The sequence below is a fragment of the Copadichromis virginalis genome, linkage group LG5 (genome assembly GCF_057382275.1).
Source record: "Copadichromis virginalis isolate Kocher_CV1m ecotype Utaka linkage group LG5, C_Virginalis_male_GT1.1, whole genome shotgun sequence".
Taxonomy (NCBI): Eukaryota; Metazoa; Chordata; class Actinopteri; order Cichliformes; family Cichlidae; genus Copadichromis; species Copadichromis virginalis.
Genome location: NC_140622.1, coordinates 15,894,111 through 15,921,610, shown reverse-complemented (window position 1 = coordinate 15,921,610; position 27,500 = coordinate 15,894,111). Strand labels below are relative to the sequence as shown.

The window sequence follows — 27,500 nt, the reverse complement described above, 5'->3', positions numbered from 1 at the left end:
AATTCATTCCATTGCTGGTGCATCTGGCTTTCACATTTCTCCTATTTTCCGCTGCAGCCCCTGTTCCCTCTGCTGTTTCCACTGTGCCTATTCATCACCCTTCTTTAATGTCAATCCACTTCCTGCCTTTTTATTCATTCATCTCATTCTTTCTTCCCCACCCATCAGACTTAAATCTCTTCAATTACTCTAGATTTCCTTTACCCATTCATATAGCTGCAAGCAGATGAACACACGGATCCCTTCTCTTATACACTGGCAGCATTTGCAACTGTATTTATGTCTTAGAGGCTTTTGATCAGTCTGGTTTTGGCTGGTATCCTCCTTCAGATTTCAATAGTATTGATATTCAATAGAAACCAAAAAATGCCTAGTGGATGTGATAGGTCTGTCTATTTTTACCCTCTATTTGCTATTTCATAGACTTAAGCCAGTTAAAGATGAAATAAAAGGAGGATAAAGAAGAGGAAAAGAAACCTATCCAAATGTTGTTGGGTTTTTAAATTCCCATTTTCTGTCAGCAAGAAGTGTGTGTGTGTGTGTGTGTGTGTGTGTGTGTCTGTGTGTGTGTGTGTGTGTGTGTGTCTGTGTCTAAAGCTATATGTTCTTTTGCTCATTCCCAAAAAATTGTCTCAAAGCACAGATATGACAGACATGTAAAGAGTTTTGGGGGATTTTAGCCTGCCCTTGGCTTTACTTAGCACAACTTGATTTGCCAACATAAAATTTGAAATACATTTTAATTGTATCGTAGGGCTAAAATCATCATGTGGGATACATTTGTGATTGTTTCAGTTACACAGTGCGAGAGTCATACATAGCTCCTCAAACCTGTAACACAGCTAATTTATTTCTTAGCTGATAAAAAGAAAAGTAGTTTGCAGCATCTCTCTTTCACATACTGTCCCAACCAATCTGCTTTTGTTCTGAGTAAGTGTGTGCTGTCTTTCATGCTCCTGCTCTCCAGGCAAAATAGTATACTCCTCTGAATGTGTCTATTTCGTAGGTGTGTGTTGGAGGCTTTGAATACTCACCAGGGACACTGCAGATCTACTCAGACAGCCTTCTCACCCTGCCTGCCATCATTGGTATTGGAGGAGGAGGTGGACTGCTCCTGCTGGTTATCATTGTGGTTTTGATTGCTTATAAGAGGAAGTCGCGGGATGCCGACCGCACTCTAAAGCGATTACAGCTGCAGATGGACAACCTGGAGTCTAGGGTGGCCCTTGAGTGCAAGGAAGGTGAGTCCAAACAAAACCTGTGTGTCAGGGGTGTGATGCTAGCCACTCAAAACGAGAAAACCCACTTTTATTATGTTGGTATTTCCTTGTTTCTTTCTATTTCTCTTCCCACATACTTCTCTCATCTTTCTTCACAAATAACTCCCATGCCCCCAAATCTCTCCCACACTGCAGCTTACCTAAAAAGCTGAACAACTTCCATTCAGTAGTCCTATCCATTTCTCTCTCCCGCTCTCTATTTCCCCCTCACTCTCACTGCCAACTGTCCCTCCGCTGTTAGGTGGCAGCGGTGCGTGTGTGTGTGTGTGTGTATGCGCGAGCTTGGGTATTGGTGTGTTTCCAGAGGACTACTTTGATCTGAGCCAGCCACCAGATGTTGGCTCTCCACCCCATGAGAGAGCTGCCTGGCTGGCCTCGCTACCATCCACACTGAGAGGGGGAGGGCTAGATGGAGGTTAGATAGAGACAGGGCACAGAAGTGTGAGATTGTAAGGAAGGAGTGGTTTGGCAACTGCTGAACCGGGGGGAGAGATGGAGAGAAACTTACACACCAATACATTAGCATATATTCATTTGGCTGGAGACGGCATGGATTGAGTGAGAAGCTGCTGATGCTGTTGTGGGTTTGTCTGGCAGGAGAGAGAGAAAAGCAGATGGGGAGAAAGGGAAGGGGAATACTGATAACTCTGATCATTGCAATGCGTTTGAATTTGAGATCACTTCACTTGTTGCATTTCTTTAGTGAATGTCAAATATAGTAGGTATGTCATAAATTTATTGTTACTCATTCCACTGACTTGTTGTGCTTTTATTAAATATAAAAATATAAATTTTCATTCAGAGGTCAGTTGCATTTTTATAGTGTCAAGGGAGATTTAATACCACACCTGAATATCTGGATAAAGTACATGTGGCCAAGTTGCATTGTGGGTCATGTAGGAGCCAGGTCTTAATGTAAAAAAGGAAAAAAAACAAAAAAAAGATTGGTATGCAATAGCTTTATTTATGCTGATTTATGATAATTGATTTACTGTGGCCACAACCTGGGATTATCTGATTAGTTTCCTTGAGTCTTAACTGTCAGTCATCTGTTCAGAGGATGATTTTGTGGTTTGTTTTTTTCCTTTGCGTGCTATTCCTTCATCTCACCCGATGCTCGCATCTTTACATCCTGCTCTTTTGCAACTACCTCCAATCACACAGACCTAAACTCACATTGCAGGTCATACTGTGATTGGCTGGAGTGTGTAGAAGTGAGTCCATGTGCCCTGACCCCGTCTGTCCCTCTCTGTCAGTACTGTCTGGAAGACAAGAGGGCAGATTTGGAGTGGGAGGAGAGTGAGGGAGATAAATATAGCAAACAAGTCATGGGAGTAGATGGGAGGCAGAAGAAGAAGAAATGGACAGGAAGATTATGCAAGGGGTGGGAAAATGAAGAGAAAAGAAATATCGGAGAACAAATTTCAAAATGGAGAGAGTGTGTGCTTGGATGGGAAGATGGAGGATGCTAGATAAATATGTAGTGGCAGACGGAGCTGGGTGGACAAATAAGAGGACAACATGGAGAGAAGGGACTATTTGAGATGAATAAGGAATGATGGAAATAAAGTCCTTCTATCAAGAAAGGCTTAGCCAGGAGATCAACTAAAACATTATAGGCTTGCAAAGAGAGTTGTGTAGAATAATGCTGAGAGGTGGAGAAGGAAACTAAACGGATAAATGAGAGAAAGATGGAAGGATGTAGTTAAGAGGAGGTAACCATAAGGGGGAGAAAGGTGACCTCTAAGATGTCACTTTGAAAGGAGGAAGGGAGGGAGAAAAGAGATTAGAAGAGAGGGACAGGGTGACACAAGCCATCTGTTAGTCTGGGCTTTGCTTCGTTATTTGTTTGAGTTGTGTTTCCATGTGTTAGTGTATTTTGGATGATGCTATATGGCGCACACACACACACACACACACAGAGCTGTGCTAATAGAACCATATAGCTGTATATTTTCTACCTCAAGGGAGTTTTATGTTTATAAAATAGATTTGGGGCAGTCCACCAAAACCATTAGCTGTATACACTATTGTATGTGATGTGTGAGAGAATGGATTTGATCCCATATTTTCCCTCTAGATGTGGCTCGTGAAGCCAGTGGAGTATACAGAATGGGGTCAGAACACACACTTTGTGGGAATGGAAAAAGTGTGAAAACATTGACATGTGCGTTCACATAAATCATCTGGGCACAAGGTTATGTGTTCAGCTGTGGGGTACAACAGAAAAACTGTGTGTGTGTGTGGGTGTGTGCGGGAATACAAGCATGAGAGGTGGCGGTGTATAATGTGTGTGTACTCACAGGCTTGCCATGTGTGCAACTGCATCCTGAACTCCCCTCCAGCCACTGAGCAGCTCCAGAATACTTTCTCTATCAGCCATCTCTCCCTCTCTCTTTCTTTGCACTCTTAGCACAGAGTGATCCCATAAGGCTGCTTTTCACTGCTGCTCTTTGAGACACCTCCACCTTCTCTTCATATCATCCATGTTCCTTTTTTCTGTTCCTCCTCAGGAATGTTTCCAAACATCAGATTGATGGCATGACAAGCCAAGATCTTAAGTGTGATTATTTTGAAAACTATGGTTCTCTTTTCTGCATGTTTTTTCCCCAATTTCTGACTATTTAAAAATATAAATTGAAAGTATTTAACATAGTAATAAACACCTTTAAATCTTTAATGCCCAGCTTTACCCCTTAGTAGTTTTTTTGTTTGTTTTTTATCGTTTTTATCCTATTCGACCCCATCCAGTACTTAATAAATACCAATCAGAATGTCTCAGTTTTCCAGGAAAATGCTTCCGCAATGTTTTTGCAGATGAACAGATGTATTTTACATCTATTAAGCAGTGGTTGTTTTGGGATATATAAGAAAGAAGTGTGACAAGTCATAGTCATTAAGTGTGTTTAAATGAGCCCTTTGTGTTGTGCTAGTGCTGACAATGCTAAACACTGCACAGAGCACCACTTCCAACCAAATGTGTCATCAAAATCAACTAAACAGTCTTGTATATGGCAGTCTGCTCTTTATTTCATCTTGAGAAATGTGTCTCTCTTTTGGAACTTAAAATACATTTGTAAGCATTTCCCGTTTCTTTTCTCAGCCTTTGCAGAATTGCAGACGGACATCCATGAGCTCACTCAGGAGCTGGATGGAGCAGGAATCCCCTTCCTGGACTACCGCACCTATGCCATGAGGGTCCTCTTTCCTGGGATTGAGGACCACCCTGTTCTCAAGGAGATGGAGGTACGGGTCAGTAGAGAGCACCCTGCACACACACAAACACAGGATGAGGGAATGTTTCATAGATTTCATGTAGGTGAGATTTGAAAATCATGTTAGAGGTAGGCAATCTGAATCCAAACCTTCTAAAACTGCATCTTAGTCCAAGATATCAGACAGAAGGGTTCAAGTCCAAACTCTCAGGACAAACTCTAGTTTTGTGGCTGTTTTGAGGGGCAATGTCTGAGCTCCACTAAGACTCCGCACAAGTGATAGATTGCCTCTACAGTACTGAGCCTGTTTGAGGCTCCTGAAAAAGCAGTGTTCACATGTTCAATAAAACACACTCCGCTCTACTATTGTTCGTTTCTCAAGAGGAAACACTCTATTACTAACATGAACTCAAGCGCTGTGGACACTGTAATGCAAGGTGCACCTGTACCACTGTCATTTCTCTGTACATTACATTATCACGCACGCATTTACCTGGAAAATGCATGCATGGTGCACTGACATGCACATAAGGTTATGACTACAGAGACAAGCTTTAGAGGAATTCACTATCTGCTTGTGCTATCAACTATATTCCAAAGGGATAGTGTAGCGCAACATTGGATTTTCATTTGGATGGCCCAGGCAATCACAAGCCACAATAGTGCGCTAGCAGGCAGATCAATTTCTTATTACTGCCTAAAGCTCACATTCTTACTTCAAGCCTCACTTTCTTTACCTGAGAAGGGGAGGCCTGCCAGTTACGTTGAGAGGAGAAGAGGGAAAAGGGATGACAGTGAGGGTTGTAGGATAGAGAGAACTGGTTCAACAGTAGGCAGGTTTTCAAAGCTGCAATGTGCCGTTTCCTACATGCATGTGGAAAATATAAGAGTATTGACATGATTATGCATGGAGAGAAAATAGAGCACATGTGGCTCTTTATTCATGTCATTTGATAAATCCTGTTTTAAAACATACTCATGAATCCATTGCACAGCTATAACTCACAACCAGTTCATCATATTTTCAATCTTTTCAAGTCCCTTTATCTAATTTTCCCCAATATCGCTATCTTTGATCTTTCTTTACTCTTTTCTACCAACCTTCTACCTTCCCTTTCCTTCTTCGTTGTCTTCTTCTCCTCTGTGAATTGTATGCTTCCTTAAACCTACCATGATCACCTCCATTCACTTTATCTTCTCCTTGTCCAACAATTGACTGCCTCTTTTTTTCTTTATTCAACACTCCTTCTTCTCCCAATTCTCCTTCCCCTTCATCACCTCCGTCCCCTTCTCCTTCAGGTACCCGCCAATGTGGAGAAGGCCCTGACGTTGTTTGGCCAGCTACTCACCAAAAAGCACTTTCTGTTGACCTTCATTCGCACATTGGAAGCACAGAGGTCCTTCTCTATGCGAGACAGGGGCAACGTGGCCTCCCTCATCATGACAGCACTGCAAGGAGAGATGGAGTATGCCACCGGTGTCCTCAAACAGCTCCTGTCTGACCTCATTGACAAAAACCTGGAAAGCAAGAACCACCCAAAGCTCTTACTCAGGAGGTACAAAAAGCAGGAAATAAGAAGGGGAGGGAAAGGGCTAAAACCTGGCTTTGGGGAAAAAAACATGCCACACGTGCACCAGTTAGTTGCAGGTTCGGGTTTGAGGAAATGCATTTGTGCGTGTGTGTTTTCAGGTATTTTTCCTTTTTCTTATATTCGCTGTGTTGGGATGTTCTTGACAGGAAGCACCCTAACAAAAAACCCCTGACTAATTATATTAAATTCAACAAAAAATAAGGGAAAAAAGTAGTGTTAATTTTTCATTTCGTCATGTCAGTGCTGCTGCACATTCAAATAATCCACGTAATTAGACCTGTTGTAGCATTAAAAAGGGAAGAGGAGAACATGAACATATATTCTTTGTCAGAGTATCGAGTGATGTATTTTTTCAGTTTGCGGCTGAAGTTATGAGGGAGGAAGGCAGGGGACAGTGACTGCAGCTTTTAGAGGCCTGTGTGACGTTACCTCCTCTCTATTTCTCAACCCTGTCCCTGTCAGAGAGGATTACACCCCTGAGCACACATACAGTCCCACTGGAGCCACAGTCAGACATACTGCTCTCTCATTTCTCACAAACACACAGAGAAAGATGAAGAGGGGGGGGAGTACAAGAGATGCAGGGGATGCAAAGAGGGAGAGGAGGATTTACAAGAGTTGGTGTGAAGAGTAAAGAGAGAAGGATTTGGTAGGGAAAGGGGAAAGTAAGAAACAGGGGAAGGCAAAAATGAGATGTGAAAAGGGAAAAGGTAGCAAGATAAAAGTGGCTGAAGTAAAAGAAGGTAGTGAAATAGTGATTGACAGAAAAAGAGGGCAAGTGGCTGGAGGGAGACTTGAGCTACAAGGAAATTGATGAAGGGTGAAACATATAGAGGAGAGATGGTAAAGAGGGAGAAAGAACAGGGAAGGGTAGTACAGAGCAGATAGGCAGAGGGAGAAAAGAGAAGGAAAATGAGCTACTGCTGACAGCCGAGCAGAAAAGGATACACATATTTAAGGAAAGACACAATTAGAGAAATGGCCTGTCTCCAAATAAATTGGAATTAGACATTAAATGATAAAAAAAAGTTACATTTTTTTTCTTCTCCTACTCCTCGGAGAGATATTTAATTAAAAATCTAATCAAATAAATGACTCTCAGCCAGCGTGCCTGTGTGAAGTCTTTTCCAATCCCCTCTTGGGGCGTATGGTCACAACACGCTGTCCCTGTTAACTACACTTGCCTCAGGAGTCGGTGTTAATAAGCTCTGCAATTGTTGCACATGGTTCACCCTGTTTAGGTCTTTTTAGTCAATAGATAGATGTAAAAGTCCTCTCCCATGGGGATCTCCACCTCCTTTGATGAAATTATACTTTTGCATTGGGTGCAGTTGTTTTGTATGCTGTGCGTTGAGATTCATTGTCTGTGTGCAGCTGGCAAAAACACAAATGCGTCATCGCTTATTCCCGTACGACGTGTTCAAAAATGATGTTCAGGGGCATAGATTAGAAGTTACCAGTGGATGTCACGTGCTCAGAAACGGGGTTTGTCCCGGTTTATTCACTCGTTATGTTTTCTGTACCTGCGTTCTCCGCTGCCTCATCATTCATTCTCTATTTTGCTGACAGGCATGAAAAAGAAAAAATGCTCTGCATCCATTCAATAAATCCAACAGTCAAACAGGAAGGTTTGAGGAAGCGTAGGAGTACGTGTCTCATTTGTGCTACAGGCCTTTATTGGTTTTTACTACTACATTGGCCTAGTTTCCAGAGTTTCCTCTTTTCTGTCTTACTATTTATTGGGCATGAAAATTTTTCAGCATAATGTAGCTGTCTTCACATTTCACCCATGGTGCCGTCCTAATGACCGAACGACTAATATTTGCGATAAGTATTGGAACGTGGCCCAGTTAGATAACCTAGTAACACAGGTGTACCCCACGTCAATATAAGAGAAAACAAGTGTTTCTAATGTGAAAAGCATGGAAGTGTGGCGGTAACACAGAGAAAGATTTTTATTTGCCCCCCCCCCCTGTTTCCACCCACATACCTAGAGTGCCGGTGTCCCTCTCAGGTATTTAACAAATTAGACACAATAAGTCATTTAATTGCTCGGTTTTCATTTCATGCACTTGTTGCTCACGTGTTTGCTTGACACATGCACGTGCGGAGGTTCCCCTCATTACATGGCAGCTTTGTGATTAACGAGAGAAGTTAGCGAGTTATACTAATTGCTGTATTTTTTATGAAGATTAGTGGGTTTGCCTAGAGGTAGTGTGAAGAGGGGATGGAGCAATGTAAGAAACTGAAGGATTTGCTTTCTTACATTATCTTTTTCTTTGGTTGTCTGAAGATTAACTGCATGAAGACTGATAATGTCATGTAGTGTCTTTGACATGCAAGCGTGTTTCAAATGTTTGTTTTTTTGACCATAGATTATAACCAGGCAGTCCAAGATGCCAAAACCTCCTCATACAGAGACTTTACGCTCCACTTGTGGCACATACTACTGTCTTTTATTTCCAGTTCACCCTCACCCATTACCCTCTCTTTTCTCTCTCCCATTTTCTTTCATCGGTCTCCCAGGACGGAGTCGGTTGCTGAGAAGATGCTCACCAACTGGTTCACCTTCCTGCTTTACAAGTTCCTCAAGGTAAAACTGTCCCAGAGGCGCACACACACAGATACACACAATTGCAGAAGCAACAGCATCACCACTGGTGTTTGAGAATTGAAAAATGTCTCACTAACAAGCGCACACATTCACAGCTGCAGCATTAGATAAGGCAGAGGCAGCAGGGTTCCTATTCCTTACCTCTGCCTTTCATGTGGTAAATTCTTCTTTCTACCAGTTGAGGGATCTGCAGAGTCTGAAGCACTGTTCAGACACAGCTGGCCATGTTGGTTTGATCACCGTAGACTGTCGCACTAACCTGTCCTTTCTTTGTCCCAAGCTTGATTCTTTTAGAGCCAGGAAAGTGTCTGTGCGTGTATGCATGGCTGTGTGTCTGGATGGCTCTTCAGACAGTTGGGGCTTATCAAAACAGGAAGCCACACATCTTACACAATTGCATTCTCTTATTTCTCTTCTGTCTGTCTTTTTGAAATCCTCTCTCTGATTTCATATCACAGGGACTCACTATAGCTTAAAATGTGATAAATTCTTGCTTCCACACACACATTCTCAGCTTTCAAACATTGCTGCAACTAATCAGTTAGCAGCGGGGCCTTAAACCCCCGCCAGGGCAGGCATTCTGGTGGACAAGAAACCAGCCAAGCCCTCGGGGATCCCAGTTAGCATCTGTGTATGCGAGTGTGTCCGTTCTGGTTGTGCACGCATGTGTGTCTTGGCTCCAAATTAGAGACTGGACGGCGAGAGTGTGGTTCAGTAAAAGGGGAGTGGGTTATCAGAAAAGCTGTTAGGGATTTTTTTCAGCAGCTGTGTTTATGAACTTTAGTGGAGACAAAAATAACAGAGAAACAATTAAAAAAAAAAGAAGCAAAAACACGGAAGATTGTGGAAAGAAAATGGTTAAAAAGAGGGCAGAGGTGTTTTTGGAGGGTTTAAAGGGCGTGTAGGGAAATATGGGTGGGGGGATGAGTACTGAAGTAAAGAGTTTCTGTAGCTAGCAGCAAGATTAAGCCTCGCTTTCATCCAACCTTTGCAGTTTAATGCCTTTCTTTCTCCTATGTTTTTGGGAGTAACATGAAAGAAAGGCCTGGAACAATTTCAGAGTTCAGCCAGGTGTAAATAGAGATGGGTAAAGGTCAAGTACCTGTTCAAAGAGATAGAGCTTTAACCTACGAAACGAACAAGAGATAGGAAAACAAATCCTTTTATCCATTACCCTATTCTAAGCATTCACTTGTCCTCTGTTGCACAAGCTTGTGTGGGATCACATGGTCACTTTATTCTGCTTTAGAGAGAATTTTAGACGAATTATAAAATGTGATTGCTTTAGATTAATTCAATGAACAAATGGCATATATTATAATTAATTTAACAGGACACTGAAGTCAAAAACACTGTAGCGCAGCAAAATGTCTGCGCGACACAATGCTTTTAGAAACGTATAGCATCAGTGCTGCTTTTCCTCACTGGCACCATTTGAAGGAGACAGAAGGACTGAGACGCAGCGCAGAGCTGGTTTGTATGCTGCTAGACAGAGAGGACGTCTGCCAGTGTGCTGTGTTTTCACCATAGGAGGCAGGCAGTGCTAGATTATCCCACAGAGTTCATCTGACAGCTCACCAAGATGACTGACTGGCGTTGATGCATGAACATGTCCAATGAAGCTCGGAGGGCAGCACTTGCAATATTCGGCTTTGCCTCAAGGCACAAAGCTGCAGACAGAAAATGTGAATCACTGGTTAAAAAGCACTAATGTGAACATTATCACACCATGAACGCTTTTAAATACACACACACACACACACACACACACACACACACACACACACACATATATATCCTCATTTCGCATTTACGTCATCAGTTTTGTCTGCAGCGATAAACATGTACTCGACAAATTGCTTGCTGAGATCAGATTTGCACAGCATTGCAACACTTAAGTTATTCTAAACAAGCAATGATTAAGATAGATTATCTAAACCAGTAATTCTCAGTCTTTCTGACCTCCTGAGCTGCAAGTAATTAAATCATAATTTAATGCTTTTTCATCAGCGCACCTAATTTGAAGGTCATAAAATATAAATATATCTCAATTAGTTAAAATCAACACTGTGCAGTGTTAAAATATTAACAAGAAGTCAGGAAAGACGGCACATGACACCTGTAAGGAGAAAATACAAAGCCATACAGGCAGTGCTTAGTTTGCAGGCCTGCTGAACAAGTGAATGGAAAAGAGGGGAAGCAGAAACGAGTGTGAAGAAAAGAGAGACAGGGAACCCAACATCCCAGTGCTTGTTGCCCATTTGACACGTCTCACACACCAAAGTGCTTCTCCCAGCGTTTTTCACCCCTCAGTCGTTAACCTTCTATTAACTTCTCCATCAATTGCCACTCACTCACACTATAAATTCTCTCCTCCTTGCTCACTCACTTGCTCACACACACAAATAGAGGCTATTTTTTCTTACTGAGGAAGAGACACAGGGGAGAGGCTGGAGGTTGTGTCGGGGGGGGGAGAAAAGGGTTTTTGTTTTTAGCGTGCTGTTAGCCAACACAAGCCGTGGCCTTGTCCTTTACTGCTTCGCCTGTGGTTGTCTTAAAGAAGATTAGAAATATAATTGAAGAGTTGCTCTGAAAAGCTATGCACTTTTTGCTGCCGTGTTTTTGCTTGGAAAGTTCTTGAACAGTTCAATGTTCAGTTTTCACTTTGTACAGTATGTCTTTCTCTCCTTTTCTTCATATAACCTTTTGTCACTTTTCCTTGATACCTGTCTCTTCCTACTTCATAATACAACTGCGTGTCTCACTTTTTGAAGGAATGTGCCGGGGAACCTCTCTTCATGCTGTACTGTGCCATGAAGCAACAAATGGAAAAGGGGCCAATAGATGCAATCACAGGAGAAGCCCGCTACTCTTTGAGCGAGGATAAACTCATCAGACAGCAAATTGACTACAAGACTTTGGTCAGTACTCAAAAACATACTTTCTGGACACAGGCGCATTTGTTTCTGAACAAGGTTGTAAAGCAGATGGATGCTTACAACTAAAACAGCGCAATGATGCAGAGCTGATATTTGTCCAGTAATTTTGGAAAATATTCTTTTATCAAAACAGGATCCAACCTGCTAAATCATTATTATGCCTGTATTGATAGGAATAAATAGCTAGCTGTGCACCCCTTCTGCTCTTTAACACTGATTCTGAGGTGCCATATGAAGTGTTTCTTTGCAGGTCAAACACAACCACAGGGTCATGCTCTAACACATCAATAGTTATTACTTCCAGTCTGTGCTGACCCTCTGGTCTAAATGTAACAATGCTCTTTCCCTTCCGCCCTTTGCATTTGTAGACGCTGCACTGTGTGAACCCGGAGAATGAAAATGCTCCAGAGGTGACAGTGAAGAGCCTGAACTGTGACACAGTGACACAGGTGAAGGAAAAGCTGCTGGATGCTGTGTACAAAGGGACGCCTTATTCCCAGAGACCGAAGGCCTCAGATATGGACCTTGGTAAGGAGCTGGAAAAAATGAACAACATACAAATATCAAATCACACGGAGAGTCATAACACACAGCTGCGCTGCTATGGGAGATAAAGAGGGAATTGCTTCAAGAGCTCTCTGACACAGAAGGGAGGCACTTCTGACAGGAGTGGGAATTCTGATCCTAAAAAACATCTAGTAATGTGTTTAAAAGTCCGTAAAACTGCACTACACTCACTCTGAATTCGATCTAATTACAGTAGATTAAGTCGTAGAAACCTGATTTGCTGTTTGGAAGTTTAAGTTTATGATGAGAATTGATTGGTGTGCCTAAAAGGGGCACTGACTCTGTCTATGCTGTCTGTCTTGAAAGATTCTTATTCCCTTTCTATTAGACATTACAACCTTACTTAGCACTCTTGTGTGTGTCTGACAGAATGGCGGCAGGGCAGGATGGCTCGTATCATCCTTCAGGATGAAGATGTCACCACTAAGATCGACAATGACTGGAAGAGACTCAACACCCTAGCTCACTACCAGGTAACCAGCTTCTTAATACAGCACAGAATCCCTTGAAGCTATGCTGGAGAAAAACCTCTGTGCTTCTTATTGATGGCGTATTTATGGATTCTTAGGTTACTTATCAAAATGAAAAATCCAGAAATAAATTCCATGTGAGCACTGTGAAAGTTTCTTTGGCTGGACAATAATCTTGCTGCTGGTTGAATGTCTGCTTCAGGTGACAGATGGCTCAGTGATTGCCCTGGTACCCAAACAGAACTCGGCCTACAACATCTCCAACTCCTCCACATTCACCAAATCCCTCAGCAGATACGGTACGAAAGAAGGTGTGTGTGTATTGTATGTGTGGAATTATAAAAATTCTGACTTGTTAATTTTATTTATTTATTTATTTGCAAAACTTGGGATGTTGTTCATAGAAAGAACCTTTAAAAACATCATTCAGAACCTTTCACATGTTAATTTGGCATCTGTCTCATCTACATTAGCAAATTAGCTCAGTGCTTTTCACACCTGTTTACATGACCTGGGACTTGGTTCAAACTGTTCCACAAATACTGGTTTCAATTTACATACTTTGGCCCCTGGAAGCCATTAAATATGATATTGCTAATCAAGTATTTGTGCCCTTATCAGTAATATAGTACATTTCTCCACACAGTGTTTTAAGTGAGTTCCAAACCTTTGAAAGAGTTTCGTGTCAGTTCTCCTCTCTGCTGTAGAGGAGTGGATAGTAGTTTTATTATTACTCACTAGGGCTGCCACGATTTGTCGACTAGTCACGATTACGTCGACTATCAAAATCGTCGACGACTGATTTAATAGTCGACGCGTCGTTTGAAACTTTGTAAGATCACAAAAGACGCAGGAATAAGTGGCAGGATTTAAGAGTGTAATAACGGACTGAAACAGAAGATGGCAGCATTGCATGTACAAGGATGTCAGCTACCGTTAAACCCCGAAGAAGAAGAAGAAGAAGCAGCTGTGTCCCAGAATTCATAGCGCGGCCCAGCGCAGTTTCCAACAATGGCGGCAGCTAGTTAGTTTTAATGTTACTCTTATTATTCTTTCTGGGTCACAAAATAAACGTTTAACATATTTTCAGCCGAGAATGTAGCTGTATAAACCTCAAATATCTGCTCAGTTTATCAGGACACCACATTTTCAAAAGCGCTCCGACGTTTTCGGAGACATCTGTTACCCACTAGCTCGTTAGCGAGCCGGGGGCTAGGCTCACTAGCGCCGTGAGAACACCGGACTCCCCGCAAATCGTTTTCAAACCCACCGCCGTCTTTCGCTACTCAGGTTAAATATATATGAGTCACTTAGATAACTTAAAATGTTATTGTTTGGCTTTTTTTTTTTTAGTATTTTATTTGTTCCTGAGTAAATCAGTTTGTCTGAGATTAAAGTTATAGTTTTTGCACAGCTGAATAAACGTCAAGCAGACAGCTGATTATCAGAAGTGTGAGATGCTCCAGAATGTACTCCAGTGTCCTGTTATAGTTTAGATAGCAAGGAGTTTATTAAACTTCACCGAAACAATCTGCAAATTTCATAAAAATTTAACAAACTATCATCTTGTCTTTACTTTTAGTGAGCACATACCTTAAACACTTAAAGCTGTAAGCTAATGATAGTTATATAAGAGCAGATGCTGCTGGTGCAATAAGCTGTAGTTTTACGTCTAATGGATGATGATCTGATTAGTCGACTAATCGCAAAAATAATCGGTGACTAGTCGACTATCAAAATAATCGTTTGTGGCAGCCCTATTACTCACTTACGCCACAGTTCTGTCCACTGATGTTCTTCATATCTTATGTGATAAATTATTACAAGTGTAATATTAGTTCACATGAAAGTCTAACAGACATAAAACTGATGTCCTTCATTCAGCCTAAAGAGGCAGATCAGGAAAATAGAGCTGTTTTTCATCTGGTTATATTAGCTCACTTAAACTACTTGTTCTTGTGTTTGCCTTCCTTCGTCTAAGTAAAGTTGCCTTGGGGGGGTAGCTGTCACAGACAGCTACCTGAAGCTTCCCTTGTATACATGATTGTGCAGAAGACTGTTTAATGATCCCTTAACCTCGAACATCTGTTCAAACAAATGCTTGGCCTTCTTGGGGGCATACATGGAAAACAACAGCGTAGCTAAACACAGTATAGCAGTGGTGCACTGAAGTTGTTGCAAAGGAATCAGAAATCTTGAAAGTTTCTTACATATGTGAAATCAAAGAGTCACATGGAGAACAGCATATTTTAGATACATTTTTAAGCTAACAAAATGTCAGAGCTGTCAAAATGCCATATTTGTAATAACTGGTTTAATGTTGTGAAGTAGATCTCAGTTCCTCACGACGTTTTTCCCCCGTCCCCCCCTCTCTTCTACCTCTATAACTGTACAGAGTAACTCTACTCCAGAGCCCTGCCACTGTGGCATACACATAATACTCACTAACACCCCCATCATATTTGCTCCGAGCTTACCTGGTTCACATTCTGTCCTGACAATTTCAAACCCCTCAGTCCTTTGCTGCTTTGTCACGCAGCTGACAAGCATTCAAAGTGGAAGCGTAATACTCTGTGTCACAGATATGACATCAATGTCCGACAAAAGGAGAGAGGGGGCAGGTGAGAGAGTGATAGATGAATTTATTTTGCAGTGAAAGAGTGACATGTAAGTAGAAAAAGCTGTCACATTTCAATAGTGCTTTTAACTTCAGTCAGATTTTGCCGTCTTCAGCTATGCCAGATATTTCATTTGTCTCATTGTTTTTTCTTCTTATATAAATGTTTCTCCTTGAAATGGTGATTAAGACGGCATGAGTCATAATTTATAGCATTTAACACACAGAGCAGCATGAAGGTTTTTGGCTCTTTGACTTATTTCTCCAACACGTCCTCCTTTATCTCTGTGCAGAGAGCATGCTCAGGACAGCCAGTAGTCCAGACAGCTTGCGCTCCCGAACACCCATGATCACCCCTGACCTCGAGAGCGGCACCAAGCTATGGCATCTGGTGAAGAACCACGACCACTCAGACCAGAGGGAGGGAGACAGAGGGAGCAAGATGGTGTCTGAGATCTACCTGACCAGACTGTTGGCCACAAAGGTAAAAAGAGGCTGCGTATTCTCTCACACGCGCAGACCCAGCCTCCCGACTCCACCACATCCCTGTCATGTAGCCCATTTCCACCAGCAGCCCCTGTTGACCTTTGTTTGGTGGTGGTCTCTAAGCTCATTAACATTTTTCGTAACCTTTTCCACAAAGACACACATATGCAGAGTCTTAATTAGGAGGTTGACCTTTGACTATTGAGTTGTTTGGTTGGTGTTACTGGGCCCTCTGTTGGTGGCCTCGGGGCTTTTAGGCCCAGGCCAGTACCCCACGATCATTATTCACCTAATTCCTCCATGTCCTCCAGACCACACTGTGGAAACTGTTTAGGTTTTTATGCAGCATGTGTCCTCAGATGATGATCAGAGAGGTTGGTTTAAAGGCTGGAGTTAGGTCAAGTGTTTGTTGATACTGTGCAAAAACAAACGGCAGGTAATTTGTATTTCTTCCCCGAGTTAGTTGTTAACCACTACGGAGCAGTGTGTGACTGAGCCTCCATGTCTGTTAGATTAGGTTGTGAAACAGAAACTATTTTATTTTCTTTAACTGCTGAAGCTGCTAAAGCAACAACAGCTTTTCAGAGCTATAAAAGAACAGCTAAGAAATGGCTGTGAAGGCCTTGCAGCCATATATATTTATGTACAGTCTAAAGCACACGTTTCCTATAAAGTAAAAGCTTTTGCCCAAATTCATACTTCCACTAAAATAAGTGATGATAAAATAATGTTATTTAAGGATTAATTTAGCAGTGCTAATTACCTTCAAGAAACACCTTTGTTTAATTTTTGCATTAATTGTTACAAACTGCACTTAAGCACAAGGGAAAAAAAACCAACTAAAGTCATTAAGAGAAAAGCTCTTATTCAAAATGCACCCATTTGGTTTCACATTTCCTCAAGAGTAAGAGCGGTTCTGTTCTCTGAATAATGGATTCCAATGATTAACTTGACAATATAATATGATAAAATGTTGCCTTCAACACAAATGTTTTAGTCTAGTTAAGTGTCAGCATTTGCTGTTCGGGCCAGAGAAACGAGGGGGTATATAAAAAAGGGTTTTATTAGATGTATGAAAAGCCAAATTAGCATTTTTTTATTAAACTTGTTAAATGTGAGAAATGGACGACTTTAATGTGTGAATTCTGGCACATCTTAAACACACACATAAAAACACGTGGCCTTCTGTTGGTTTCTGCTCATATACCACTGAATATAAACATACCTCTTTGCATTAATTATAAAATGTCATTTGTCCATATGCTAAAACCATGTCAGGTTCTTGCTCTCATTTGCAGAGCTCCCATGAGCTCCCAGCTATGAAACTGCAAGGTTAGCTGCATCAATGCTGCCTCAACTGGGAAGTGATTAACATACAAGCCAGAGGAGGACAAATGGGGTGGGGGGCACCTAAAGCATTGCAGTTTGTTCTTATTTATTACAGCCCCCACACCTGTGTGTGTGTGTGTTTAGGAAGCTGATTTGTTAATGTGTGAACGAATACAAAACTGCAAATTCATCTTGTGGCTGCTTCAAAAAAGGTTTTGTAAAACGTGGCCTGGATGCTTGAAAACGGGGACAAACGTGTGACAACTTGTGGGAAATTTCAAATCATTTCAACTTCAGAGAACTTTGTTAGGATTCTGAATTCTCCAGAGTTGTGCGATGTGGTAAAACACTGCAGAACAGCCTTAGGCTGAACTCTCATTGGGCCCTATCCTAAATACTGTAAAGAACACTAAGTGCTCAACATCATCAAAAATTCTCCCAAAGTTGAAGTACTGACAGCAAAGCAGAGTCATCCCAAGTACCTGCTACTGACAGCCATCGCCTGCAGCCACGACAGCAAAGAAGAATGTGCAAGCAAAGGCAGTTGTGTAACTGGACTGTTGAAACATTAAGTGTAACGGGGACAAAACACTTATCTCTATATGTCCATCTTTGGAGACAAAATCTTATGTACACAAACAAACTGGCACATAGTTTTCCACATTTCTAAAATTTGTTTCACCACTTTTTGCATGCTGCTGTTTGCGTGAAAGCCCCAAAGAGCAGGAAAATGTCAACTAGTGTAGTAAAACTCCTAATCCAGTATTGATTCCTGTGCTCAGGGTACGCTCCAGAAATTTGTGGATGACCTGTTTGAGACCATCTTCAGCACAGCGCACCGAGGCAGCGCTCTGCCTCTCGCCATCAAGTACATGTTTGACTTCCTGGACGAGCAGGCAGACAAACACTCCATATCAGACCCTGATGTACGGCACACTTGGAAGAGCAACTGGTGAGTTTGCGCGCGTGTGCAAGCTGTGAAAGGGCATGACTGGCAATATTTGATTGCTGGTTTGTGTTTTGTTGGCATTGGTGTTGCTCAGTAGGAACAATATTGGACAGTAAGCCAACAAATATGGAACACTTTTACATTGTTAGTGCAACAGAATGCACCACGCTTGTATTTTTCCCTGCCAGTTCTAGTATCTAATCACTCGAGACTGCTTGTTCAGTGTGTATGCAGCTTAATGCACTGGTGTGGTATCTCTGCACATTAATAGACCAGTCCTTGTAGCTCTGCAGCTCATCCTTTTTTCTTACTGCTTCCAGTCTTCCACTGAGGTTCTGGGTGAACGTGATCAAGAACCCACAGTTTGTATTTGACATCCACAAGAACAGTATTACAGATGCCTGCTTGTCTGTGGTGGCTCAGACCTTCATGGATTCATGTTCAACCTCAGAGCATAAACTAGGGAAGGACTCACCATCAAACAAGCTGCTTTATGCTAAAGACATCCCCAACTATAAAAACTGGGTAGAAAGGTATGTAAGCATGGTGGATTAGACGTGAATGTTACATTTGTGTGTTTTGTTATATTTCATACAAATATTCAACTGTTTTCGTCCAGGTACTACTCTGACATTTCCAGGATGCCGGCTATCAGCGATCAGGACATGAGTGCCTACCTCGCAGAGCAGTCACGCCTGCATGCTAACCAGTTCAACAGCATGTCAGCCCTACATGAGATTTACTCCTACATCATCAAGTACAAGGACGAGGTGAGATTTAAGTCTTAGTACTACCTAAGAGAAGGAAACAAAGCTGTACTAATGTTACATACTAAATACAAGCTGTTACTTTTGTCTGTATACAAAGACTTACCTTCAGCAGGGCTCTAGAGTGCGACCAATTTGGTCGCAAATGCGACCAAATTTTTCAGTGGTGCGACTAAAAATAAATATTTGGTCGCACAGGTGCGACCAACTGTTCCGGTAACAAAAAAAAATCTTTGTAACTCTCCGTGTGGTCAACAACAGACACACATTATGCCCCTATCGTGGACTAAACCAATCAGAGATAGTCAGGGGCGGGACCTCTCTGATTGGCCGTGGTCCAGTTGAAAGTGCAGGTGGAAGAGAGAGGTGAGTAGCTTGAATAAAGCGATATCAATTCATTAACGGATTCCACACAAAGACCTAAACACGGAGCGGACCCAACACATCAGAATCAGCTTCGTCTTTCTCGGCTTTCTCACCCGACGGCCTGAACACGGACACGCTGTCGGAGCTTAGCGATTCTTCGGGTCCGCGCTGTGTTTATGTCTTTTTGCGCTGATTCTGAGCTGCAGGTTTTGCCTCTCTCCAACCAAAATTCACCGAGCCTGCAGCAAAAGAAGCAGCAAACTGCGCTTCACATTTGATCAATGTCGTCATGAATTCCCTCTGACTTTTGCTGTTTTGCTTCCACCACGATAAAAATCACACTTCCTGCACAGCTCTCTCTCTCTCTGTACTTCAGGAACAGTTTCCCGTCTCAAATCTGTTTTCTGCATTATTCATTCGCTTATTACCCACCAGTCTAGCGTTGTTTACAGCGCTTTTTCTTTTTTCACTTAAATGACCTCGGACAAGAAAGCCTAATTTCTGCTGTTCAATACTGAAGAAATTTAAATTTCTTAAAATTATGCAAAATTGCAGAATATTTTTAAGGTTATCTGCTATAAAAAGCCAGACCAGGAAAATCTCCTTCATGTTTTCCTGTGTTTTATTCTCAGTTACTTTCACACAAAGGCATCTGCTGTGATTTTCACAATTCTGATGAAGTCTCATGTGTATCAGTACTGATAAATGATCAGAATTATAATATTTCTGACTGTCTGAGGCTAAATTGAATCAAATCAGGACTTTGAGAACCGGAATTGAATGGATTATAGAAATCAATGATGATACTCAGCCCTAGTGAGCAGCCTAGGCCTGAGAGAAGTGGATGTACTGTAGCTGTGGGTAATAAGAAAAGATGAAAAGAACTATTGATAACTTTTTTGTTAAGTTAAGGCCTGATCTGTCTGAAATTCATAGCCAGTGCTCTGACACGGTGCCATCAATATTTGAATGCTGAAAAAGCACAGTGTATCCAGAAAACACATTATATGCTGCAGTAAATGCACTGCCCAAGTGTCCCCTCTCCCCACGGCCTTTCAGCAGCAGACAGCAGCAAACAGGTTGTCAGAGGAGGCCAAGATGATGATTAAGTTTTTAACATTTTCTACAATATTGACAAAGCACTTTAAGCACAAGTTTGTTAGTTAATAATTTAGAAATTAATATTGTCTGTATGGACTTCCCCCCCAAAGAAAGTGCACATGTAAAACTGCGGTGTTAAGCGATGCGGTTGAAAAATTTGAGTGCGCCTAACTTTTGTGCCGGTACGCCTAAATTTTTAAAGTTAGGCGTACCGGTGCGCCCATGTCAAAAAGTTAGTCTAGAGCCCTGTTCAGTCTTATTGACATTTAAGAGGCGATTGGGGGACGGGGCTATGGCTCTTTAAATCCTCTTGCAGACCATTACATGTGGAAACCATTTGAATACAAGCGCGCTGATCCACACAGGTGTGCACACGGGTGTTCACTGCTCGTAGACTTAAATTACACCTTTCTTGGCTGCTACTTCAAAGCACATTGTGCGCTGTCTGTCCTGCGTGCTGCACAACAACATTGAATATTTAGTATTTATTGCTGTTTACACTTAGCTAGATTAATGCGATGGTGTTGTGTTTAGTATGTTGCTTTGTTTTTTGGTTTTTTTGCTTGTTTTCTATTCTTTTTCTCTCAACAGGTGATCCAGGAGATTCCCCCCCCCCCCCCCCCCCCTTTCTCACTGTCCCTCTCCCCTTCTGTTTTTCTTTTCCTTCCTCTTTCTTTCTCCCTTTCCTGTCCCTCACTCATGTCTGTCCCGTCTGTAACAACTGAAAATAAAATAAAATAAATAATAAAAACAAAGGTCGATCAAATGGACCAATACGGCAATGCCACGATGATCCATTTGGAAAAGTAAATCCATTGGGTATCCTTGTTGGTCTTCAGACAATTCTGATGGCTAAAGAACCAAATGGGACAGGCGAAAAAAAAAAAAAAGACATTTAAGAGGCGATTTAGTCGGGCTAACTGAATAAATTAAACCAACTTTTGCATGCTTTATGACCATGTGGGAGTCCTTATTCATCCTTATGTAGGAATAACATCTTTGTGCTTTGAAAGCAGGAGCTGTAAGTTTTTTTGCAGCATTTGCTGACCTCTAACCCCTTTTCCCCCCAGATCTTGTCAGCTTTGGAGCGAGACGAGCAGGCAAGGAGACAGAGACTGAGGAGCAAGCTGGAGCAGGTCATCGACACAATGGCGCTGACCAGCTGAGGACCATCGAGCACCTCCTGCTCCTCCTCACTCCTCCTCTCCATCTGTCTCTCTCCCACGTTCCTCTCACCCAGACAACAAACAAAACTCCAACCCCCAAACAATACGACAGACGAAACTGCAAAAGGACCGAGGCAGTATACTGCAAAATGGGGGGATTCGGCAGAGATGGGCGGGGCCTGTGTACGCTTACATGTGTATGTGTGTGTGTTTGTCTGCAGCTCCATACAGTGTGTCTGTGTGAGAGGCTAGGACACGGGACGTTTTTTCACACATACATACATGGAGAACATGTCAACTCGACAGCATTTGATTATTGTGGATGTCGGTGTTTGTGGTTTGCTTGATTTTGATTTCAGGAGTTTTGTTGTGATGACGCGATGGTCAGGAAAGAAACAACGGAAGCCTGGAAAGAACTCCATATACGGTATCATTAGCGGAACGGACCAATCTGTGATGAGCCAATGGAGAGAGGATCTCTCTAGGTCATGTGACTCCAGATGTCACAGTTAGAATTTTTTTTCTTTTTTGTATAAATGTAATCAACTGCCCACTCTCTGATCTCTCGCCACTTGTATTACTGCTGAATTTGCACAATTTACAGAAACGTTACAAAGCAAGACTATATAGATATTATATATAAATACAGCTACGTTTTTAAAGAAAGATTAGGGAGTAAACTTTTTTCTTTTTTTTTTTCTTTTCAAACCAACAAATACAATAAAAATAAGACAAAACACGATTTGATGTGGACAAAAAAAACAACGAAAAAAGAAACAAAAAAGTCGTACTGTGCCATGTTTTCTTTGAATGTTGTTTAGTGCAAAGACATTTTGTTAGATGGAATGTGCTACCATATGATTTTAAATATGAACATGCCTAGTGACTGAAAAGAAGTTTTTGAATAACAACCCATCATAGGATCCTTGTTGAAAGTGACAAAGAAAAAACACAAAGTCGCCCATCTCCACATCTTCCAGGTAGAGTTCATGGTGTCACGGTGATAACATGAAGTTGCTGTTGTTTCTTATTCAATCAGTGCAATCTGTTGGTTTCACAAAGCCAAATATATACCTACAGGATGGTTGCTTTATCATGGCCACGTTGGTGTCTGTTTCTTTAATTCAAAGGTCAAGAGGTGACAGTTTTAGTGGCTCGTAGTTTAGTGACGGAACAATGAAGTAGCTACATTGCACTACCTTAAATATTCCTCTTTGCGCTGATACCACCCTGTCTAACTTTCCAGAGGTCATGCTTTTGTGTTAGCCATCCCTGAAAGGGTCATTTTCTGACGGTTCTGCAGGAGCAAAGTCTTTATTATTTACAGACTCTGTTCATTCAGCAACCACAGTGAGGTCAAGTAGAACTTCACTGTGGAGAAACAAAGTCAGAAAAGCCATTTCCAGCCTCAAGCCACTTTCCCCCCTTTTTTCTGTTCTCACAACAGAGGTGCAAAGAAAAGACTTAGTGTTATTTCTCCACCTCGAGAACATATATGTTTGAGACATGGGTTTAAGCTTTCTGTCCACGAGGAGGGTATAGAAGTGTACAGAGGTGAGACACTTTGGTTCATTAGCTACACGAGGCTGAGTAATCCTCATCTTTGCCTGCAGCTCTTGTTTCAAAACTAGCCTACTGCCATGTGTGGCTTAAGCTTTTTATATTACTGCTCTCATAAGAGGATTTCTTTGTTTCTGGTTTTTTTTTGAAGTCACGGTTTTTGACTTTATGGTGAGAAATAAGAGGGGTTTATTTCTGCTTGCCGAAAACCAAACTGGTCTGTATATTGTTTTTGTTTTGTTGTTGTTGTTGTTGTTGCTTCATTTGTAAATTGTATACTTTTTCATGATGAACAAAAGCTGTTTGCCATTTTTTTTGTAATCAGGTTGTTTTTTTTGGTTTTGTTTTTACTTTCATTTGTTATCTGTAAATTGTACATTTTATGGTACGCAGAAGACAAAAGTCTCTTCAGTTTGCCTGAAGTTGAAGTACTTGACCGAACTCAAGGTTTATTTTCCTGATCTCTAGGATCAAAATGAAATTGTTGAATCAGATGAGCATCTGTGTTGTCGTGATGGAAATGTGACTTGCTGCTTTAACTCTTGTACCTTGTTTTTCTATCGAACATTAGGGCTGTCATTTTATGCTGATCATAAATGCTGTCCAATCCTCTTTTGTTTACTGTACATGTCTGAGATGCAACATGACTTCTACAGCTGTATGCTTACGAGCTTCATCCCAGTACTCGCTGGGACTTGATAGCTCACTATGTACCTGCCAGTCTTAAAGGGACCACTCTGGCCATGCTTGGATAGAAATTTCTCCTTTTCATGTCATCATGTTGGTTACACATGTTACATTATTTCTAATAGAAATGAAATCCTTCACTAAAATGTTCTTAGTCTATTATGAAAAACAAAAAAAGTAATCATATTTTGGATTTGTTTTTTTGTTTTTTTTCCCCCTTCTGACTTTTTACTGCATTCATACATTTTGGTGCTCTTTCTGTATAGATCACGTGGAAATGAATGACTGCTGAGACTCAGTGGTGCTGTTAACAGCAGTCCTCTGGATGGTCTGTATGAGTGCAGTAGGGACAAATTCACTCACTCCCTCATCACAACTGAGGCTGTGGTGTCCAGCTGATGATCTGTCAGGCTTTTCAAAGACACTTACACATTCTCAATCCATTCTCAGGTTCATGCTCCATTTGTGTCCTATTCCACTCGTAGCTCTGTTGATTAAACGACTGCTGGGGGAGTCGTGCTTGTTTATCATTTGCATGGCTACTTGCCTTTTAAATTGACCTTCTTCTCAAGTCCACATGTATTTTTTTTCCAGCTGCCCTTCTCTACTATTCATTTTTCACTGTTTACTACAACAGCTGACTTGTGTTTATTGTTACTCGGTGGCCTAAGAGTGTAGGCTGTAGATTGAATTGCTGGGTTTGCTGCTGTTGTCAACCTTCAGAGTGAGTAGACTCAGCTCAAAGTCATGTTTAATTCTCAGCTTCATCACATTTTTGCCTTTTCAAACCATTGCTGAATCAAATGAAGTCCTGGCATCATTCTGTGTTTTTTTCCTGCTCGCTTCTGATTCTTGGAAATTCATTATTTCTTTTTTTTTTCCTCCTTCAAAATGGAAGTTGCATAGAACCCACGGAAACGCAAAGCAAAGGAATTTCAAGTATAGTGGCTAAAGAATTTTAATACTACAATAACTGATACATTTTTAGAGTTTCAGACTTGAAGCGACTGTCACAAGTTTGCAGGTTAACATTCATTGTGTAAATATTCTGTTATTTCCTATTTTGCAGATTTACTACTTGTAAATAAACACGCATCAAGGAGAGATTAAACATTTTTTGCTAAATAATTTGTGGCTTGGATTTTATTTTTTTTATTTTGTCATCAGCCGTGTTTAGAGATGAAAATGTTGTTGTTGAGCAGCTTTGTTGATACATGTCTTGCATTAATCACTTGACCGTCTGCTGTACACATAATTTGAGATCCCCAAAATCCGCTACTCAAATGTTTACATTTATGCTGCCCCCCTCGATGGACGATTGAGTCACCCTCACAACTTTAAACAGTCTTTTGCCAGGAAAGTTTAGCTGCCTGCTTTACTCTGACCACAAGGCCCTAGTCACACCCAGGGGCAGATCTAGAGAAATTTTCTTAGGGTGGCAAAGAAATCAAATGGGGTAGCAAAATCAAAGCCTTTTTTCCCCAAACACATATGCAGGTGGTTACATATGGTTATAATGATTCAAATGCAGTAAGTATACACGTTTAAATAAATACATGTTTTAGTAAATTTTTATAACTTGAAATGCAAATATAAATTTTACATTTTGTAAACATATACAACTATTTATCTAAAAATGCAGCCAATACACCTGACATTTTTATTTTTATTTTGTACAACCATTTCAAAATATTACTAAAACTAAAATGAGAGAACAATCTGGTGTCGCAATAAGATGCCCCAAAAATTATGTGTGCCAGTAAAAAAAAAAAAAAAAAAAAAAAAAAAAGTTTTTCCACCAAAAGACAGAGGAGAACAGCACCGGGATAAACCTGCAGGCCTGACAACAGGTGTATCACTCCGCTGGTTTTCTACTTAGTGACAGTGTTTACAAATGTGCCTTTGTGACATTCATTAGTGCCCTCACTGACAAAACAAAATAACGACTACACAAGACAACACACTAACTATACACTCCACACTAAACGTTATAAATCTCCTATATCTAAAAACTCTCTTTCACACTCGCTCGCTCTGTCTCGCTGGCGTTACCATCACTCCCAAAACTTTCCCCTCTTCCTAAACAACCAAATCCCACGTGTTGACATTTATTTTTAATTGGTCGACATGGTACATTCTTCCACCGATAGGAAAGTGGTGACTTTTTTTCTTTACTGTTTTTGCGCTTTCCTTAGAGCGTTAAAATGGTTTTAAGCTACTGAAAACAAGAAAAAAGCCGGTCCGTGTTATGGGCTGAACCATTTGTTAATGGTTGAGGGGGGTGGGGGGCAGAGCGTGTGTAACACTATGCAATATTTTCAGTTTTAGCATTTATATTCACTGTTGACTGTAACTACGCTCAAAGTGTTAATGCGATCTTGTTTTAATAAACACTGTCATATGCAAAACTAGGATGGCACTTGGGGTGACAAGGGATCATTTTAGGGTGGCCCTTGCCACCCCATGCCACTCTTCTACAGAGATGGATGCGTTACTGTAATCCGATTACTTTTTTCAAGTAACGAGTAAAGTAAGGGATTACTATTGCAAAAACGGTAATTAGATTACCGTTACTTTCCCGAAGGAACGCTGCGTTACTGCGTTACTAAAACCGTGACTTTTTTTGCGAGAATGTGCATGACAGTGACGTAAGCAAGTGCAACGTTCATGACAACAGCTGTGTGCAGATCAACAATGGATAATATATCGAGTGCGGGAGAGAGTATGAGCGTGCAGCGTTTAAAGCGTGGAAGTACTGACCTTACTTTGAGTTTGATTCCATAAAAAGTGACAAAAACATTAGTGTCCATCGTGCGTGGGAAGAAAACTTCTTTTTACAGCGAAAAAAACCCCTAAACTTCCAAGCAAGCACCGAGTGCGCAACGAGGTAATGGGAAACTCACAGAAAAACTCGCAGATTCTTCCACTGACCGCTGCGGCACACCTGCACCAGGGTAAACCTCCGCCTACACTACTCCTGCTTTACAGGTGAAAATAGAGCAACAGGACCGCTGAGTCTTTGACTTTATTTATTTTCTGCTGTGTTTTACAGCGTTCCTACGGGAAAGTAACGGTAATCTAATTACCGATTTTGCAATAGTAATCCCTTACATTACTCATTACTTGAAAAAAGTAATCAGATTACAGTAACGCGTTACTGCCCATCTATGTCAGTAAGTAGTTTGATTTGGCAGAATTTTGCACCAGCTGCCCTTTCTGATGAATCCCAAAGGGATTTTCTGTCTCCTCCAGGATCAAACAGGATCTTTCACTTATTAGCCAAATGTGGAACCTCACCACACTATGGAGCCACACTAGCTGCACCAGAAAGCAGCACAGTAATGTTACAGTAAATATTCACCTGCACATGTTTAAAAATTATATCTTGTAAAGTTCTGCACATCATCAGAACTACTTGAGTTGGAAAACATCACGATCTATTTGTTGACTTGTGTAAAACTTTTTATACCTTAAGAAAGGAAGCTTATGTTGACTTGGTTAGTGTGATGCCGCTGTTAAGTTTAATTCCATTTTGGGGCTTGCAAAAGGGGCTCCTTTAACAGTGATCAGTGTTTCTATTGCGGATCAATACAGTTGTTGGTGGTACTGAATCATTTTAGGAATGTATTTCATGTCATCAGGAGTAATCTACGGTGGCCCTGAGAGATCAAATGTCCTGCAACTTAAGATCGTCAAACAAAAACGTACTGCAAAAGCACACAAGACACAAAATAATAAAACAACTGTTTAGGTTATTGTCTCCCAAAAATGCTTAAAAACTAAACCAGAACTACT

The 27,500-nt window shown here is 41.2% G+C and overlaps 1 protein-coding gene across 1 annotated transcript in view; it reads left to right on the top strand.

Annotated features, from left to right (window-relative positions):
* plxna1b (plexin A1b) overlaps window positions 1–24,833 on the top strand; it is a 182,495-nt gene extending 157,662 nt beyond the window's left edge. Inside the window, exons 20-32 of the mRNA XM_085456200.1 lie at window positions 1,007–1,241; window positions 4,384–4,532; window positions 5,795–6,051; window positions 8,614–8,680; window positions 11,476–11,622; window positions 12,009–12,168; window positions 12,577–12,680; window positions 12,880–12,976; window positions 15,588–15,778; window positions 17,892–18,061; window positions 18,379–18,591; window positions 18,678–18,828; window positions 21,363–24,833. Coding sequence (XP_085312326.1) covers window positions 1,007–1,241; window positions 4,384–4,532; window positions 5,795–6,051; window positions 8,614–8,680; window positions 11,476–11,622; window positions 12,009–12,168; window positions 12,577–12,680; window positions 12,880–12,976; window positions 15,588–15,778; window positions 17,892–18,061; window positions 18,379–18,591; window positions 18,678–18,828; window positions 21,363–21,458 — 2,037 coding nt within the window. The 3' untranslated portion in view covers window positions 21,459–24,833. The remainder of the gene's footprint in view (window positions 1–1,006; window positions 1,242–4,383; window positions 4,533–5,794; window positions 6,052–8,613; window positions 8,681–11,475; window positions 11,623–12,008; window positions 12,169–12,576; window positions 12,681–12,879; window positions 12,977–15,587; window positions 15,779–17,891; window positions 18,062–18,378; window positions 18,592–18,677; window positions 18,829–21,362) is intronic.
* Window positions 24,834–27,500: the final 2,667 nt, after the last annotated feature.